The 14,051-nt window shown below is 44.9% G+C and overlaps 2 protein-coding genes across 5 annotated transcripts; one reads left to right on the plus strand and one right to left on the minus strand.

Annotated features, from left to right (window-relative positions):
• Positions 1–176: 176 nt before the first annotated feature.
• Positions 177–3,783, plus strand: LOC309687570 (claudin-1-like). Of its 3 annotated transcripts, none has more exons than XM_082502629.1 (6): positions 177–258; positions 1,285–1,543; positions 1,958–2,290; positions 2,570–2,651; positions 2,740–2,853; positions 3,249–3,783. In XM_082502629.1, the coding sequence occupies exons 2-6, from the start codon at positions 1,327–1,329 to the stop codon at positions 3,340–3,342; spliced, it is 840 nt and encodes a 279-aa protein (XP_082358755.1). In that variant the 5' UTR covers positions 177–258; positions 1,285–1,326; the 3' UTR covers positions 3,343–3,783. The 3 variants fall into 3 exon arrangements, with proteins under 3 accessions (XP_082358755.1, XP_082358754.1, XP_082358756.1); XM_082502628.1 differs by having other exon boundaries at positions 184–258; positions 1,294–1,543; XM_082502630.1 differs by having other exon boundaries at positions 184–258; positions 1,294–1,543; positions 1,958–2,122.
• Positions 3,784–3,889: 106 nt separating this feature from the next.
• Positions 3,890–8,703, minus strand: chp2 (calcineurin-like EF-hand protein 2). Of its 2 annotated transcripts, XM_082502633.1 has the most exons (7): positions 8,547–8,703; positions 6,917–6,989; positions 5,641–5,721; positions 5,365–5,489; positions 5,226–5,287; positions 4,477–4,599; positions 3,890–4,218 (listed from the first exon to the last, which is right to left on the minus strand). In XM_082502633.1, the coding sequence occupies exons 1-7, from the start codon at positions 8,611–8,613 to the stop codon at positions 4,165–4,167; spliced, it is 585 nt and encodes a 194-aa protein (XP_082358759.1). In that variant the 5' UTR covers positions 8,614–8,703; the 3' UTR covers positions 3,890–4,164. The 2 variants fall into 2 exon arrangements, with proteins under 2 accessions (XP_082358759.1, XP_082358760.1); XM_082502634.1 differs by lacking the exon at positions 5,641–5,721.
• Between the last annotated feature and the right edge of the window lie 5,348 nt (positions 8,704–14,051).

Raw genomic sequence — 14,051 nt, forward strand, 5'->3', positions numbered from 1 at the left:
TTTATCTTTGACGGCTGAAACCAGCTCATCACAAACGGTGGGAGGTGAAACTGGGATTCCTGAATGTCGATACTGATGTGTGTTTAGAGACGGTTTGGCCTTTCCCAGAGTTCATCGACCCTGAACAGCAGCAGACCTCAGAAGATCAGACCCGCTTCAAACCGCCGCGCTTCACATCGCAGACACAACCTGAGCGACGCCTGCAGAGACACAAACCCTGGAGAAGGCCTTTCTGCAACCTCCAAACCTGTGCCGACGGTAAGAACCGATCCATCAGACTCCAGCCGTCAAACCTTTAGCTGCACTTTAGCCTTTAACAACTGGCTCAGGTGACGTGTGCGTTTCGACAGGTCTGTACGGGTGAAACTGAGCTCCACGTCTCCTCTGCGGCAGATAGTTCCTATTTTCAAATGAAACACGATAGTGGGGATGCACACTCTGCTGGGACGGATACGTCCTCTTTGTTCATCTCCCTGAAATTCGTTTCTTTAGCTCAAATGGCCTCTACAGTCACCACATCCCAATCCAGCAGAGCACCTTTGGGGTGTGGGAAATGGGAGATTCACATCGTGGATGTAAAATCCCCGAGGAATGTTTCCAGCACCTCGTTGAATCTGAGACACGAAGAGCGAGAACAGTTCTGAAGGAAAAATGTGTCCGACCTGTACTAGCAGGGTGTACATAATAAAGTGGCCAGCGAGTGTAAATCACACAGTGTCCCAACAGTGATACTTTTACTATAATCACTGATGAAATCCTGTTACACGTGTTTGGAGTCACACCGAGACGGGAAATCGTAGTTGACTTTGAGTCGACCGCCTGCATTTGAGTTTGTGTTTTACAAACTGGCTCGGATCTTCCCACAGTGAGCTCGTGCACCACGTCCATCAGCGGTGATTTACTCTCTGTGCTGCAGGCAGCTCAGAGTAAACTCTGTAAACACAGAAGTCAAAGCTGCTCTTTGGACTTTGGTCCACGTCACTGATCCGAGTGCTGTTTTCCTGTGTTATGTTCTGTTAACGAAAATAGAAAAAATACACATATATCTTTAGTATCAGCTCCGAATATTATCTGAGTTCTTGAAGAAGTAAAAAATAATATTAAACACAACATTTAATACTACGTTGATTGGTGAGCTTAATTTCAGCTTAATTTCAGCTTAATTTCAGTCACTGATACTTCATGGAGGTGTCAGATGTCACACGGCCCGAGAGCAGAGCCCTGAGGAACTCCACAAACTCCACAGCTCGTGCCTCCTCCTTCTTCAAAATCATCTGTTTCCAGGTGTTCCAGGTGTTCCAGGTGTGTGCGGAGACGCTGAGCAGAATGGCGGTGGGCCTGCAGATTGTGGGTCTGTTTCTGGGTGTGGTGTCCTGGTGTCTGCAGTCCAGCTGTACCTCCAACCAGGTGTGGAAGATGAGGAGTCAGTCGGAGTCGGTTACCACCAGCCAGTGGCAGTTCGAGGGCCTGTGGATGAGCTGTGCTGCCACCTCGTTGGGGTCCATCCAGTGCAGCAAGTTCAAGACGGTGCTGGGACTGTCGGGTGAGAACGGCTGCTTCGTAATCATCAGCAGCTATTATGGAGTTATGATGATGGCTCAGTCGGAGCACAGGAAAAGGTCCACAGCAAGGACAATTATTTTTCATTCATTGATGAGAGCATTAGTTTTGGAAAAAAACTCATCTCTGTTTCTGCCTGAGAGCTGAGACAGAAATAAGAGAGGTCATATATCTTATTTATAGCGAGTTCTTATCTTTTGCTGCCCAAACAAGTAACAGCTTGTTCATGAACTTTAATGAGTCCCATGAGGACAATGTTGCTTAATGTTGTGGGAACTAGATGATGGCTTGTTCCCACAAGATAAACTGGGTTTATAAAAAGGGAAAAGACATCTGCAAAAACTGTAAAGCTGTGCGACGAGGAAGATGTTCATTTACCTGTAATGATGCTTTGCAGCTCACCTGCAGACCTGCAGGGCTCTGATGATCCTGTCCCTGCTCTGCGGTCTGACCTCCATCATCGTCTCCGTGCTGGGACTCAAATGCACCAAACTCGGCAGAACGCCCGAGCAGGTCAAAGCCAAGATCGTCCTGAGCGGAGGGATCCTCTTCATCCTGTCGGGTACGAGGCTTCGGGACTGGAGCAGAAACAAACCCCAAACCTGTAAAAAAGCAGCGTTTTCGTTTTGTTTCTCCTTCCTGCAGTTCAACCTGCACAAACTGGAAGCTGCAATTTCACTTGTTTCAAATTATGGCTGTCGTACAGGAAATGTCGACGTAGACAGAACATGTAAATGACGACATACAGTCTGTGTTTGTGCTATGATCAGAACTTCACGGGGAGTGTTTCTTTGTGGAAGAAGAAATGGTGATATTTAGAGAACAGATATCGCTGCATGTGCACATCAGTATTCAGGATGGAATCATCTTTATTCCTCATTTAACTGAAAACAAACATCTAAAAAATATTCAGATTAAAACGAGGCTTTTGCAAAGTTCTGGGATCTGTGGAGACACCGGAGCTCGAGCAGCTGGAAACTGAATCCTGAGCTTCTGTGTTTTTCTTCAGGTCTCTTCACTCTGATCGCCGTGTCCTGGTACGCTGCCAGAGTCATCAACGACTTCTACGACCCGCTCTACGGAGGAGTCCGGTGAGCAGCAGTGTGTGTGTGTGTGTGTGTGTGTGTGTGTGTGTGTGTGTGTGTTCCTGCTGCTGAATCTTTAGAGTTTGTGCTGCAGGTTCGAGCTGGGTACTGGTCTGTATCTGGGCTGGGCAGCCGCTGGTCTGGCCATACTGGGAGGATCTATGCTTTGCTGCTCCAGTAAGACTACTCCCTCCAGCCCACCTGCTCGGTAAACATACACACCCATCGTGGTCTCCTTATTTAATGCTCAGTAATGACTTCTAAGTTTGTGTCAGGCTGTAAAGATGCTCATTTCTAAAGTAAAGTCCCTGCTGAAGCCTCTGGTGGACGTTAGAGGAACTGCAGGATTCATTGTACAGATGTTATCATAAAGAAGAACGAAAAAGAAAGAAAATGAAACGCTGCAAAGAGTGTTGAGTAACTGACGGTTTTGCATATTAGTGAAGCTTTTGTGCAGGTGAGAGCACTTTAGGTAACAGACGAGCTGACGACCACAAATCTGATTATATAAAGTATGTATATAGTTTAAAAAGTTGGTGAGCGAATCTGTTTCATGTACATCGCTGTTGCTCCGCCCTCTAACCTTCATCTGCTCCCCTGCAGGCAGTTTTCTTACTACTCCACCACCGGCCAAGGTCGGAGCATCTACAGAGCAGCTCCGGCCTCAGACGCCAGCGGCTCCAAGGCTTACGTCTGAACCGACCGACCTCCACCGTCCTTTGTTAGGCTCGTGCTGTTTTCTGAAACATGGAATCGCCTCAGAATCACACTGCAAATAAAAGGTCTCCTGAAGCTGTGTGGCCAAGCAGTACCAGGTGTGTCCAAGAGAGGGCGCCACAGGGAATCGCTCTCAGAACTTCACAACAGATCAATTTATTTATTAGGTTTTGCTGTTTCAATTGAAAACACTTTGTGGTTCATTTACATTTGACTTTTATTAATCACATTTACCTGTATGTTTGAATTAATTTCACATTATTAATTTTCTATAGTTAACTTCAGTTTACCTTTTTTAGGATATTAAAGAGAGGAAAGGATGATCTAACTAATCATGCTGACAGATCTGTGTGCAGTTTCCAAATGTGACGTTGCAGAGAAAGAAACACGTGTGGTGAAATGAAACTGAGAGAATAAAGATGTTTATTAATGCACACAAAGCTAGAAACCTACTGACAAATTCAGCCTTTAGATTCATGACATCACTGATGAACAGACATTAATTAAACGTTAAATAAAACGATCCATTAAAAGGTTTGAATAAAACTTTATTATTTCCCTTTTTAAGACTGTTAACATGTCGCAGGTGTGTTCAGGTGCGTGACTGCACTGTGCTGCTTGTGTGCGTGCTGGCTCACGGGAACGCTGATGAACACTACAAATCCAGCTGCAGCCCAGCGTGCACAGCAGTAACATCAGTCTATCCACCAGATCTCCAGTTTGGTTTGAGAGCTGATCTCAACCTGCAGATGTTTCCTGCTGGGATCTTTGTGCTGATGTCAATTCTTAGCAGGTTGTGTCTTTATTTCAGGAAGCTGACGCTCATCTTGGTATCAATGTCCATTTTCTCCAGTGACTGAAAAACAAATGAACACAACAATAATTTTTTAAATAAATTTGATTTGAAGAAAGTCCCTCCTCCTCCTCCTCCTTCTTCTTCTTCTTCTTCTTCTTCTGTTTCTCAGACAGAAATAAATGCTGGTCCTAAATCATGTGTGAGCTTTGAGAGGTGTTTGAACCACCACACACAGTATATTTTATACATTTATTATTGTATTTGTGTGAGAGCCCAGATTTTTGATCAGATGCAGCATGAAGCAGGTAAGAGTCTCACCTTTTTGAACTCGTCAAAGGAGATGGCATCATCTTTGTCGAGGTCGGCCTCCTGAATGGCTCGCTCAGCTATGCTCTGCAGCTGCTCCTCGGTCACCTGCAGCCCCAGCATCGCCCGCAGAACCTGAAGGACGCAGGACACAAGTATTAATAATGTACCAACGATGCTGATCGAAATCCTCTCCGAGACCCGTTTTTCTGCAGAACTAAAGAACATGCGAGTGGTGGACCCTTCTATGCAGATGACACACGATTATTTTTCTGATTCTAGAAAACTAAAACTAGCTTAACGCCACAGAGGATTTCTTTGAGGGCAAGCTGGGCCAAGCAACTGTTTTCCTCTAGTGCAAGTCCACAGCAGCTCCATCTGCTGTGGGAAACACTTCGGAAATAAGGGATCAGCCAAAGTACCTGCTACTTCTTCTTTTCTAAAATAATAATCACCCCAGTGGGCTAGCTTTATACTGTAGGAGGGGCTCGGTAATGTTTTCTTTCAGCTAAATAAAAATTCTTCTCTCACTTCCCTCCATTCTGCAGCCATGCAAAAACCCCTGATTTTAGCCAAATGTGAGTATGAGCTCCTGCGTCCTGGTTGCAGGTGTGTAATTTGTGCAAACAATGAAGACCTGACTGACAGCCCCACACACCAAAGACAGACTGCACAGGAGAGTCTCTGTGCATGGGAAGGAACTATGAACTTGTCAGCGATGAGGAGAAGAAATGAAAACTCTCAAATAAGTGGACACAGACCTGAAGAAGCTCCTCTCTGGAAATCTTCCCATCTCGGTCCAGATCGTACAGCTGAAAGGCAACTGAGCAGCTTCTACATTATTTTCTTTATTGTACGCAAAGATAAAATAAAAGACAGAACAAAGTGACCTGGACTCACATTTGAGCTTCCTGGTCCTGCTGCTGGGGAGCTCTTGCTGTGTTCCTTCTTTGTTTCGGTTTCTGTCAGTTGGACGGAAATGAGCCAGAATCCGGACAAAGGAGGAAAAGTCCACGGTATCCTGTCTGGAGAGAAATACTTCCTGTTTACCCTTCACAGTGTCACCTGACCAGTGCCTGAGTCTAGACCTCTGCAACTCAAATGAGTTGATGTGACAGTCCTTGCTCTGTCAGTGCAGAAACAAGTGATTCCTGTGATAACAGCAGGCTGTCGTACCCCGAGGAGAAAAAGGCTTCTATGATTCTGCCTCCGATGGGGTTCATGGCCAAACCTCCGAGCGCTTCAAAGTCGTCAGGGCTGCGATACAGAAGGAGACAGACAGTCAGAGGCTCTGGGACACTGACGTCCCTCAGAGTCTCACAGGCTTTGTTTTAAATCTTTAGATTTTTATAAAGAAACACGACCTGTTTGTTTTTCTGCAAAGGTTTCACTTTCAGCCTGCATGATGTTTAAGAGCGGTCATATTAAAGCAGGGTTATTATAGTTAACTCAAACTTAACTAAAGATCAAAACTAGATGTGAAAAAACATTTTAAACTAGACGTAAACAAACTTCCTGAAAGGATTTCATGAACTTAGAAACTAAACTTCTGATAGAGAAGAAGTTTTAGACTTTGATTAAATGTTATCACTGTTTGTGTGATGAGACTTTGACGGACGCTGAATGTCCTCAGGACTGTGAGTCGCTGCTTTCCAAAGGTTGTATAGTTTTATATTTTCTGGACCGATTTTCCTCAATCATGCCTCTCACGTATGCCCTCATTACATTATTACTTAAAAAGACTAAAACTAACATTAATAACACTAAAAACTAAAAGTAAACATTTTGAAACAATGAAATCTAAACTGAAAGGAAAAAAACTGCTCTGGAAAAACCTGAAGCTAAACAAAAAGCCAAAATGAAATGAAAGTATAGCTCTCTGTCTTCATCTCAAATGGGTTGGCGTTCGGGCTTTGGAGCCAGCAGACATTAAAGAGTTACCTGACACAGTCACAACAGTGACTCTGAATTCATCCTGTTGACACTTTGTGTGGCCGCTGATGTTTGGACACATCAGGGAAAGAGATCCTGAAGATGAAGGTGTTGAACTGGTTTGGATCAGAGTCTAGTCCTCCAGCTTCCTGTTTCTCAGAGTGACCTGATGAAGTTTATGTCTGGTCTTTGACCAGGTCACACAGCGTTTCGGCAGGTTGTCTAGAAACATCTTTGGGAACTTTGCAAAGTTGTTTTGTTTTGTGTTGTTTCGAGTTAAGTGTTTGAAGTATCTTGAATGACTGTTTCTTCATGTTTTCCCGTGACTGTGAGATTGGGGGGAGCGCTGCTGCAGCAGTGTTACATATTTCTGACGCAGACGGATAAAACTAAATAAACTAAATAAACTCATCTTCAGGCTTATTTCATTCTGGGATGTTTTTTGGGGAAACAAACAAACCCTATAAAAACATTATTGTTATTAAGCTGGATGATGATTGTGAGCAGTGCGTCCACACACCTCAGGTATCCTCTGTTGTCTCTGTCCAGACTCTCAAACCTGTCGTGCAGACGGAGGAGATGAGCAGACGAGACTGAAACAGACACGATTTGTTCTTTACTCAGAGTAAACTTTAACAGCTCAGTCAGTCTTTGCAAATACTTGCTGAGGGAAGAAGTATGACTGTCTTCAACAGTAACTTGTATGTCGATACCTCAAATACACCAGAGGTTTGTTTGCAGTATCCAGGGTGTGCATATATTAAATATATTATGTAATCGCTCAAATGGGTCGAACAGGTTTGAGCAGAAATCCTGTGACATCAAAATTAAAGGAGAAGAAATTCAAATAAAGGAAACCAAAAAGAAAAGATCAAAAACGAATAGCTTATGGTCCCAAAGTAAAAGAAATAATAATTATATGTAATTATATTTCTTATTACGAAAAACTAATGTTTCATCTGGGCTTAATCAGCCATCGAGCACAGTCGTGTTTATCTGCCCACAGCGTCCTTATCAGCGAGGACAGTTCAGGGTGTTGCCACGGAAACGCACACAAACAGCCGACGATGAGCTCACACACGGGAAACAGCAACAACTCACACCGTCGCCGTTACAGTCTCACATGAAAGCTGAAAGTGATGTTGAGTCCCCCCCCCCCACACACACACACACATTTCCTATTGACAATAACTGTTTTGGGGTTTTCCCAATAAAGAGATCAAGACCCCACGATGGGAGAAATACGAGATTTTACCATCAGCACCTTTAGAGCCTCTGAAACGATTGTCTTCTTAAATTTACGGTTAAAAGAAGAAAAATGTTCACATCCTGAAGTTCAGCTCGTTGTTAGGGGTACACCTCGCTGGTACTTCAGCGTGATGTTCAAGTTTGAGATGATTTGAATTTATGACATGGTGCATTATCCTGCTCAGAAGATGGTACACAAAGGCATGGACGAGGACAGCGACAGGACTCAGGTACGTGGGCGTCAGCTGGCACATCTGGAAAGGCTCCATAAGCGCTGAAAGGTGTAAAGTGTTGTCAGAGAAACATCTGCTCCATGCAGATGTTTCTCAGGAAGGCCTTTGTGTTTGAGCCGGATGAACTGCAGACTGCTTCTATAACAGCCTCACGGCTTCAGAGGAGCAGAGGAGCCTGCAGTCCAGACCTCTGACCAGCTGACAACATCTGGAGCATCATGAAAGCAGCAAGAGGACGAAGCAGAGCCAGGACTGCTGAGCAGCTGGAATCCTCCATCAGACTGGTGTTAGAGAGCAAACATGGACCTGTCCTACTTTTACAGACGTGTCGCTGCATCATGTTCACAAGGAGCTCATATTTTTATCACCATGGTTCATGTTCACAGTTTCAACATTTGTTATGTTTTTATGTTCAGTTATGAATAAAATCTGAGTCTATAAGATTCTGTGCTTGTAATTACAGGCTGATCACAGCTGGAAACCTGCCTCGGTCAGCTGTGTTTAATGTCTCCCAGCTGCCTGTCGATGTGTTCTTGTACATACATGTTGTAAAAACCTGAGATATTAAAGACTTTTAACTGCTGTAAACTTTATCCCAGGCTCGTCTGTTCTCTCCTCTCTAGTTTTCCTCAAACTTGCTTCAGATGCTTCAAAGCAGGAAACACTCACATCCGGTTTGGCGCATGAGCTCCTGGGCGTTGGGGATTTTGTTCCTGCTGGAGCTGCTGGAGCCCATCCTGCTGCCGGTGTCGCTGCGTAAACCCAGACTTTCAGTTGCTGCAGTTCAAGCCCGATGAATTTATCTCTGCGCTCTGACCGAGGCGTACGCTCGCGCCCACTGCTGACATACAGACCAGCCAATCACCGCTCGCCAAGAACCACACTCTGATCAGTGGGAGGTCCATAAACACATCCACCGTACGTCTGTGCTCTGAGAGATAACTGCTGCAGGAGATAAAGAGCAAATTCAGTTTGAACGATTGAGGATTATTTCAAAGATATGTGATGGCTTGACCCACACCTCCCCTCCCACATCCGCACAGACCCCCCTGAACTCTGTTTGAGTAAGCCGTTTACAAGTATTTCCTGAAGTGGGGTTGCACACAAAGCACTGATATGTACAGCAAGAAGAAACAGTTATCTCGTAGGCTTTTGTTGGCCTGTCACAAAAACATAATCTGGGAAACCACCTCCAGACAAAGACTTCTGTCCTAACCAGGACCCTGAAGACAATGAGTACAAATGGTGACGAGTAACAGCTGCTGCTCAGATGTGCTTAGAGAGGCATTTTTGTGTCATGAAATCAAATAGAAGCAAGTCTGTAAAGTGTGACGGAGAGAAAGACTGTGAGGCTGAGTCTGCAGGAAGGAGTCGGTCCGGCCCTACACTCCGATCCAAACTAACTGTGACAGCTGCTTCAGAGCTTTGAGGGAAACGGCTGCTCTGATCTTCAAACCGAATAAACACGTCGGTCCATTAATGAACACTAGATGGAGCAGTTTCCACATATATGTGCACAGCAAGAGCGCTCACAGTGGTTGGACTTTCTGCTCATGCAGGTCATGAGTCTGCAGATTCAGGTGTCTTTAGAGTGCACGCTGACACTGTGTGAGAAGTATTACATACATTTTATGACACCCTGTAATGTAACTGTAATCAGATTTGAATTTCATGTAATATTTAGAATTTTAACTTTAGATATTTAATCTTTTTTTCACTGTTTATCTTCCAAAATGACACAAAAGTCAAAGAAAAGTGTCTGAAAGTCGAAACAGAACTTAAAAAATCGCTGCCACTGCAGACGCCCCGTCATGACCTCACCTGACCTCACCTGACCTCACCTGACCCTGTGCATCTCCCCTGATTGAAAACTCTAACTTGATTTTGAGCTTGATGATTAGAGGACGTGAGGAGTGAAGATGGTGCTGATACGTTACTGAGGAGAAGCCGCGGGGCGGTTGCTGCCACAGGTGATCTTTGAGTTTAAACTCGTCCTCTGTGCGAGTTCTGACTTTCAGACAGATCTTTTTCTCCTGTTTGTTGAGCTTTTAACATCCGAGTTCAAGTCGTGAAGGAGAAGTGAAAGGCTCACCAGAGAGACACGGGCAGCAATATTCTTAGAAGACCTGGCGGTGCACTCACAGGAAAAGTGACTGAATCAGTCGTGTTCAAAATGAAAGAGAGCCGAGTTTCAACTGTCAGCTGAAGCGATTGCAGGGAAAGTACAGTAATCAGACGTGTGAGGGTGTGGGGTTTTCCTCGGAACATATTAGAACAGCAGACAGACCTGAAGGAGTGCATCTGAGCAAGTGGGTAAAAAGCTTATCAAAGATAAATCGATAACACGTGGAGCTTCACAGAGGGTCCTGCTGCCCCTAGTGGCCCCAAAGCAGCTTTAAGTGTGTTTGTTTGTGGCGCATTTAGATGCTATTACCAGCAGTGCAGCGCTCTGATGGTTTATCAGAAGTAATTCAGCTTCTCCCTCCGGACTTGGACACAGTTAAGTCTTCTTTGGCCGGTTATCAGAGAGTTTTCAGTCTTTCCTGCCAACACTTAAATTGACTTATCAGTTCTGTTTATCAGTTGTTGCTTTCTGTCTGTCAAAATGTGTGAACTGCAGGATATGCACGAACCATAAATCCTGTCCCGTCACATGCCCGATGCGTCGGTTTGGTTAAACTTGTCTTGGCAGAGACGTTCTCACTAAAACCGCCCGGTGTCACTCAGGAGCACTGCAGCCAGGTTCGGGAATAAAACCCCGACGTGATCATATTAAGGATGAAACACAGTCCAAGGCTTTATCCTTCAGTAAGGTAACCAGTGACGTACTCGCCCAACAGACTCAGTAATCACACTTCTGCTTCAGTGCTTCCTCCATCGTCGGAGCGATGTGTCAAAGCCTTCCTCGGCTCCCAGCAAATTCAGAAAGCACATCGGTCCTGCACTGGTGCCCACTCAGCTCTACGGCTGGGTTTATTGCACCTGCGGCACAACTGCACTGTGTGCAGCGTTTTCACGTCACTCTCAGCCAGTCATTACTTTCTAAACAGGGACTGCAAGAACTTAAAACAATCCATATAAAACATAGACATATGCCTGATAGAACATGCATACCATCACTGCATAGATCCATGCAGATCCAGTCCTTTTCCCTCTGTGTATTTAGCTCAGACCATTTCCTCCACTTGTAGAATAATGATGCAATTAAATGGCCAGCAGGGGGCGACTCGTCTGGGTGCAAAAACACTCATGGTTGCACAGCCTCCTGAGACCCAGCCTGTTCATCCATGTCCTCTGTGATGGACATTTGTTTTTGGTATATCTGTTGACTTATTTGAGCTGCCCTGCTAACATCCTGGGCCTCTGTTAGCTCCAAAGAGGAAGGAAACCACAACAACAGTTCACCTCTAATACAGTTTTTTTCCTCGGTTCTCGGGAGGATAGAAGTTTGTGGGAAAGCGTCAGCTCCTTCATCACAGTCCCGTTAAAGTCGGAAAGGATGAATATTCATTAGATGCTTTCTGGCTGATGACTGTGTGTCATCGTTTCCACTCTTACATGCTTATGTTGTAGATTTATAGATTTATCATGTACTTATAGTACCGACTCACTCTGTAATATATATTTTACATCCATCCTGAGCCTGTCCAACTCCAGCATTACCTTACAAGAACAAAAAGCTAGCAAATTTTCATTCTGTTATTTACAGGATGTGCTTTCTGAGACGCGTGCCATTGAAATAAAAATGGTTTCATTGGGGCATCGAGCCAGCCAACGATCTCCATTTCCCATAATCCTCGCCCTTTCTTCGTCTGTTGCTCTCTGAGATTTGGTTTTTTCCAGGCTGGGAAATGAAAGCACAGGTATGTTGGGTATGCGGTGACAAGCGACACGTGGGCGAGTACTTGGATGACAGACTAAACAATAGGCCGCATGCCGCAACAGTCACAGGGAACTCGTAGGTGTCATTTCACCACTTTTTCACCTGCCAACACAGTTACAGGAAAAGCAACAAAACAATGACTAACAAAATCACAAAGAAGCAGAAAACCTCCACAAAATGACTCAAAAATCACAAACAGTTACTAAAACCACACAAAACTGGACAACACTAATAGAGAAACATCACCAGGAAATGACTCAAGATGACATAAAAACCACTAACGTGGATTCAAAACCACAAAAAGGGTTTTAAAAAGCCACAAATGAATATGTGGGACTAAATATCTCAGGGACACAAAATGAACAAAAAGAGACATGAAAACACTAAAAAGTGATGCACAAAGACCAAGAGGCACGAAAAAGCCTAAAACAACAAGTCAATAAACTCTGTCACGAGTCACACAATCACACAAAGCTACAAAGACACAAAAGGAGACTAAATTCCCAAAAACAAAGCAAAACCAGCAGAAAATCACTCAAAACCACACAAACCTTTGTGCTTATGAAATCGAGGTGATAGTTTAGGTAAGTGTGAAAACTGCAGTTCCTCTGATGTCCAGCAGAGGCCCCGTAGACTCCCATGTTAAAGTTTTACATGTTTAACGCCTGATACAGAAACTGTTTGGCCCGTGGACGGTTTAGTCCTTCGTGTCAGCTCTATCTGGATTTTAGTTAAGGGGCGTGGCTGCTTTGACTGACAGGTGCATGTCGTTACCTGTAAAGTTCATGGATGCAGGAAGTTTCATCGTTCCTGCTGGTCAAATACGGTCACTTCAAAAAACCAACACGGCGGTCCAGCAGCAAGGCTTTTAAACATCCTCATGCCAACAGGTGGCTACATCCATCTTTTACATACAGTCTATGTGGTTGCAACACAACCAACGGTGGAAAATATTTGACCCAACCTAGAAAACCTGCAGAGTGTGATTGATGATCCGTCTGACATAACGGTTGTTTGAGATGAAAGCTGCCTGAGCTTTCAGAAACAGTAACTAAGGTTTGTCTTAGCAGGTGAAATTTGATTAGGATTTTTTTAACGTTTGCATCAACCGTCAGCATGCATCACCAGCACGACGCTGGCTTTTCCCCCTCCTGTCGTGCAGGATGCGTGCTGTGAAAGGCTGCACGCTCTAGCTGCTCCTGATCAAACACGACGTCTGTGGCTCTTTGAGCAAAATCACAGCGAGGATTTGTGAGTGTACGACGGGCCAATCAGAGACCTCGACTTTTGATTATAACAGGAGCAGTGGTTCAAAGGTAGACAAACTACAGCTCATCTGACCCCGCCCACTCCGGCTGACTGACAGGTGCACTGACTGACAGGTGTGGATGGATGTGAGAGGAACAGGCCAACAGAGCCACGGCTCTGCTCTGCTGTGCCTCGCTGGGCTTTTGTCCCGACTGTCACAAACAATGAAACTGAAAGCATGTCAGCGTGTGTGTGTGTGTTGGCAGAATTCCAGCAGGAAATGAATGAAGTTTTCCTGGTTGAGTGAACTTTGACCCTGTTTAACTCCCTCGACTGCCCACCGCCAGTTAGTGCACAGAAGCTGCCGAGAAGCCAAAAGAGGTAAAAATCCAGTGAATATTAAAATAGAAGCAGATTTAATGACACTCTGCAGACGGCTGTTGCTCATTACCTCACACACCTGAGGTGTGCTTTAGCCTCAGGTATTAAACAGGTGTAACCTCGCACAGCAGCAGGAGCCACACTGTTGGAGGCTCCAGCGAGTCAGTCCCCACAGACCTCCATGTTCAAACTTAGCCAGTAAATCTTTTATATGAAGGTTTCTATGCAAGTTCCAAAGACCAGCATGGTAGGGTCAAAACACAAACCCGAGGCCTAAAACCATCCATGTCCTCACCAAACAAATGAAACCGAGCATAAAAACTATTCGTGGAGTCTTACGGGGTCATTAAAGTCTAAATGTTGGATCCTCTGGGGAGCAGGAATGTGATTTCCTGCTTTACAAATGCATGAATATTTTGCACTGATGGTCTTCTTGTTCTCAGCGAGCTGTTTTCAGGTCCGCTGATGTGCTCGTGCAGGTTAAAGTTTGTAAAGGAATCGGTGCAACAGGCAGGATGTTGGGTCTCATTACAGGCCGGCGTGGGCTCAGTGGGATCTTCCTCCTCCTCCTCTCCGTCTGTCTGTCTCCTGGTAGAAGCTGGACCGCTGAGCGTATCCTCTCATTTGTCTGCAGAAACAAGGGCACAGTTATATAATTACAT

The sequence above is a fragment of the Aulonocara stuartgranti genome (assembly GCF_965226115.1).
Source record: "Aulonocara stuartgranti genome assembly, chromosome: 14".
Taxonomy (NCBI): Eukaryota; Metazoa; Chordata; class Actinopteri; order Cichliformes; family Cichlidae; genus Aulonocara; species Aulonocara stuartgranti.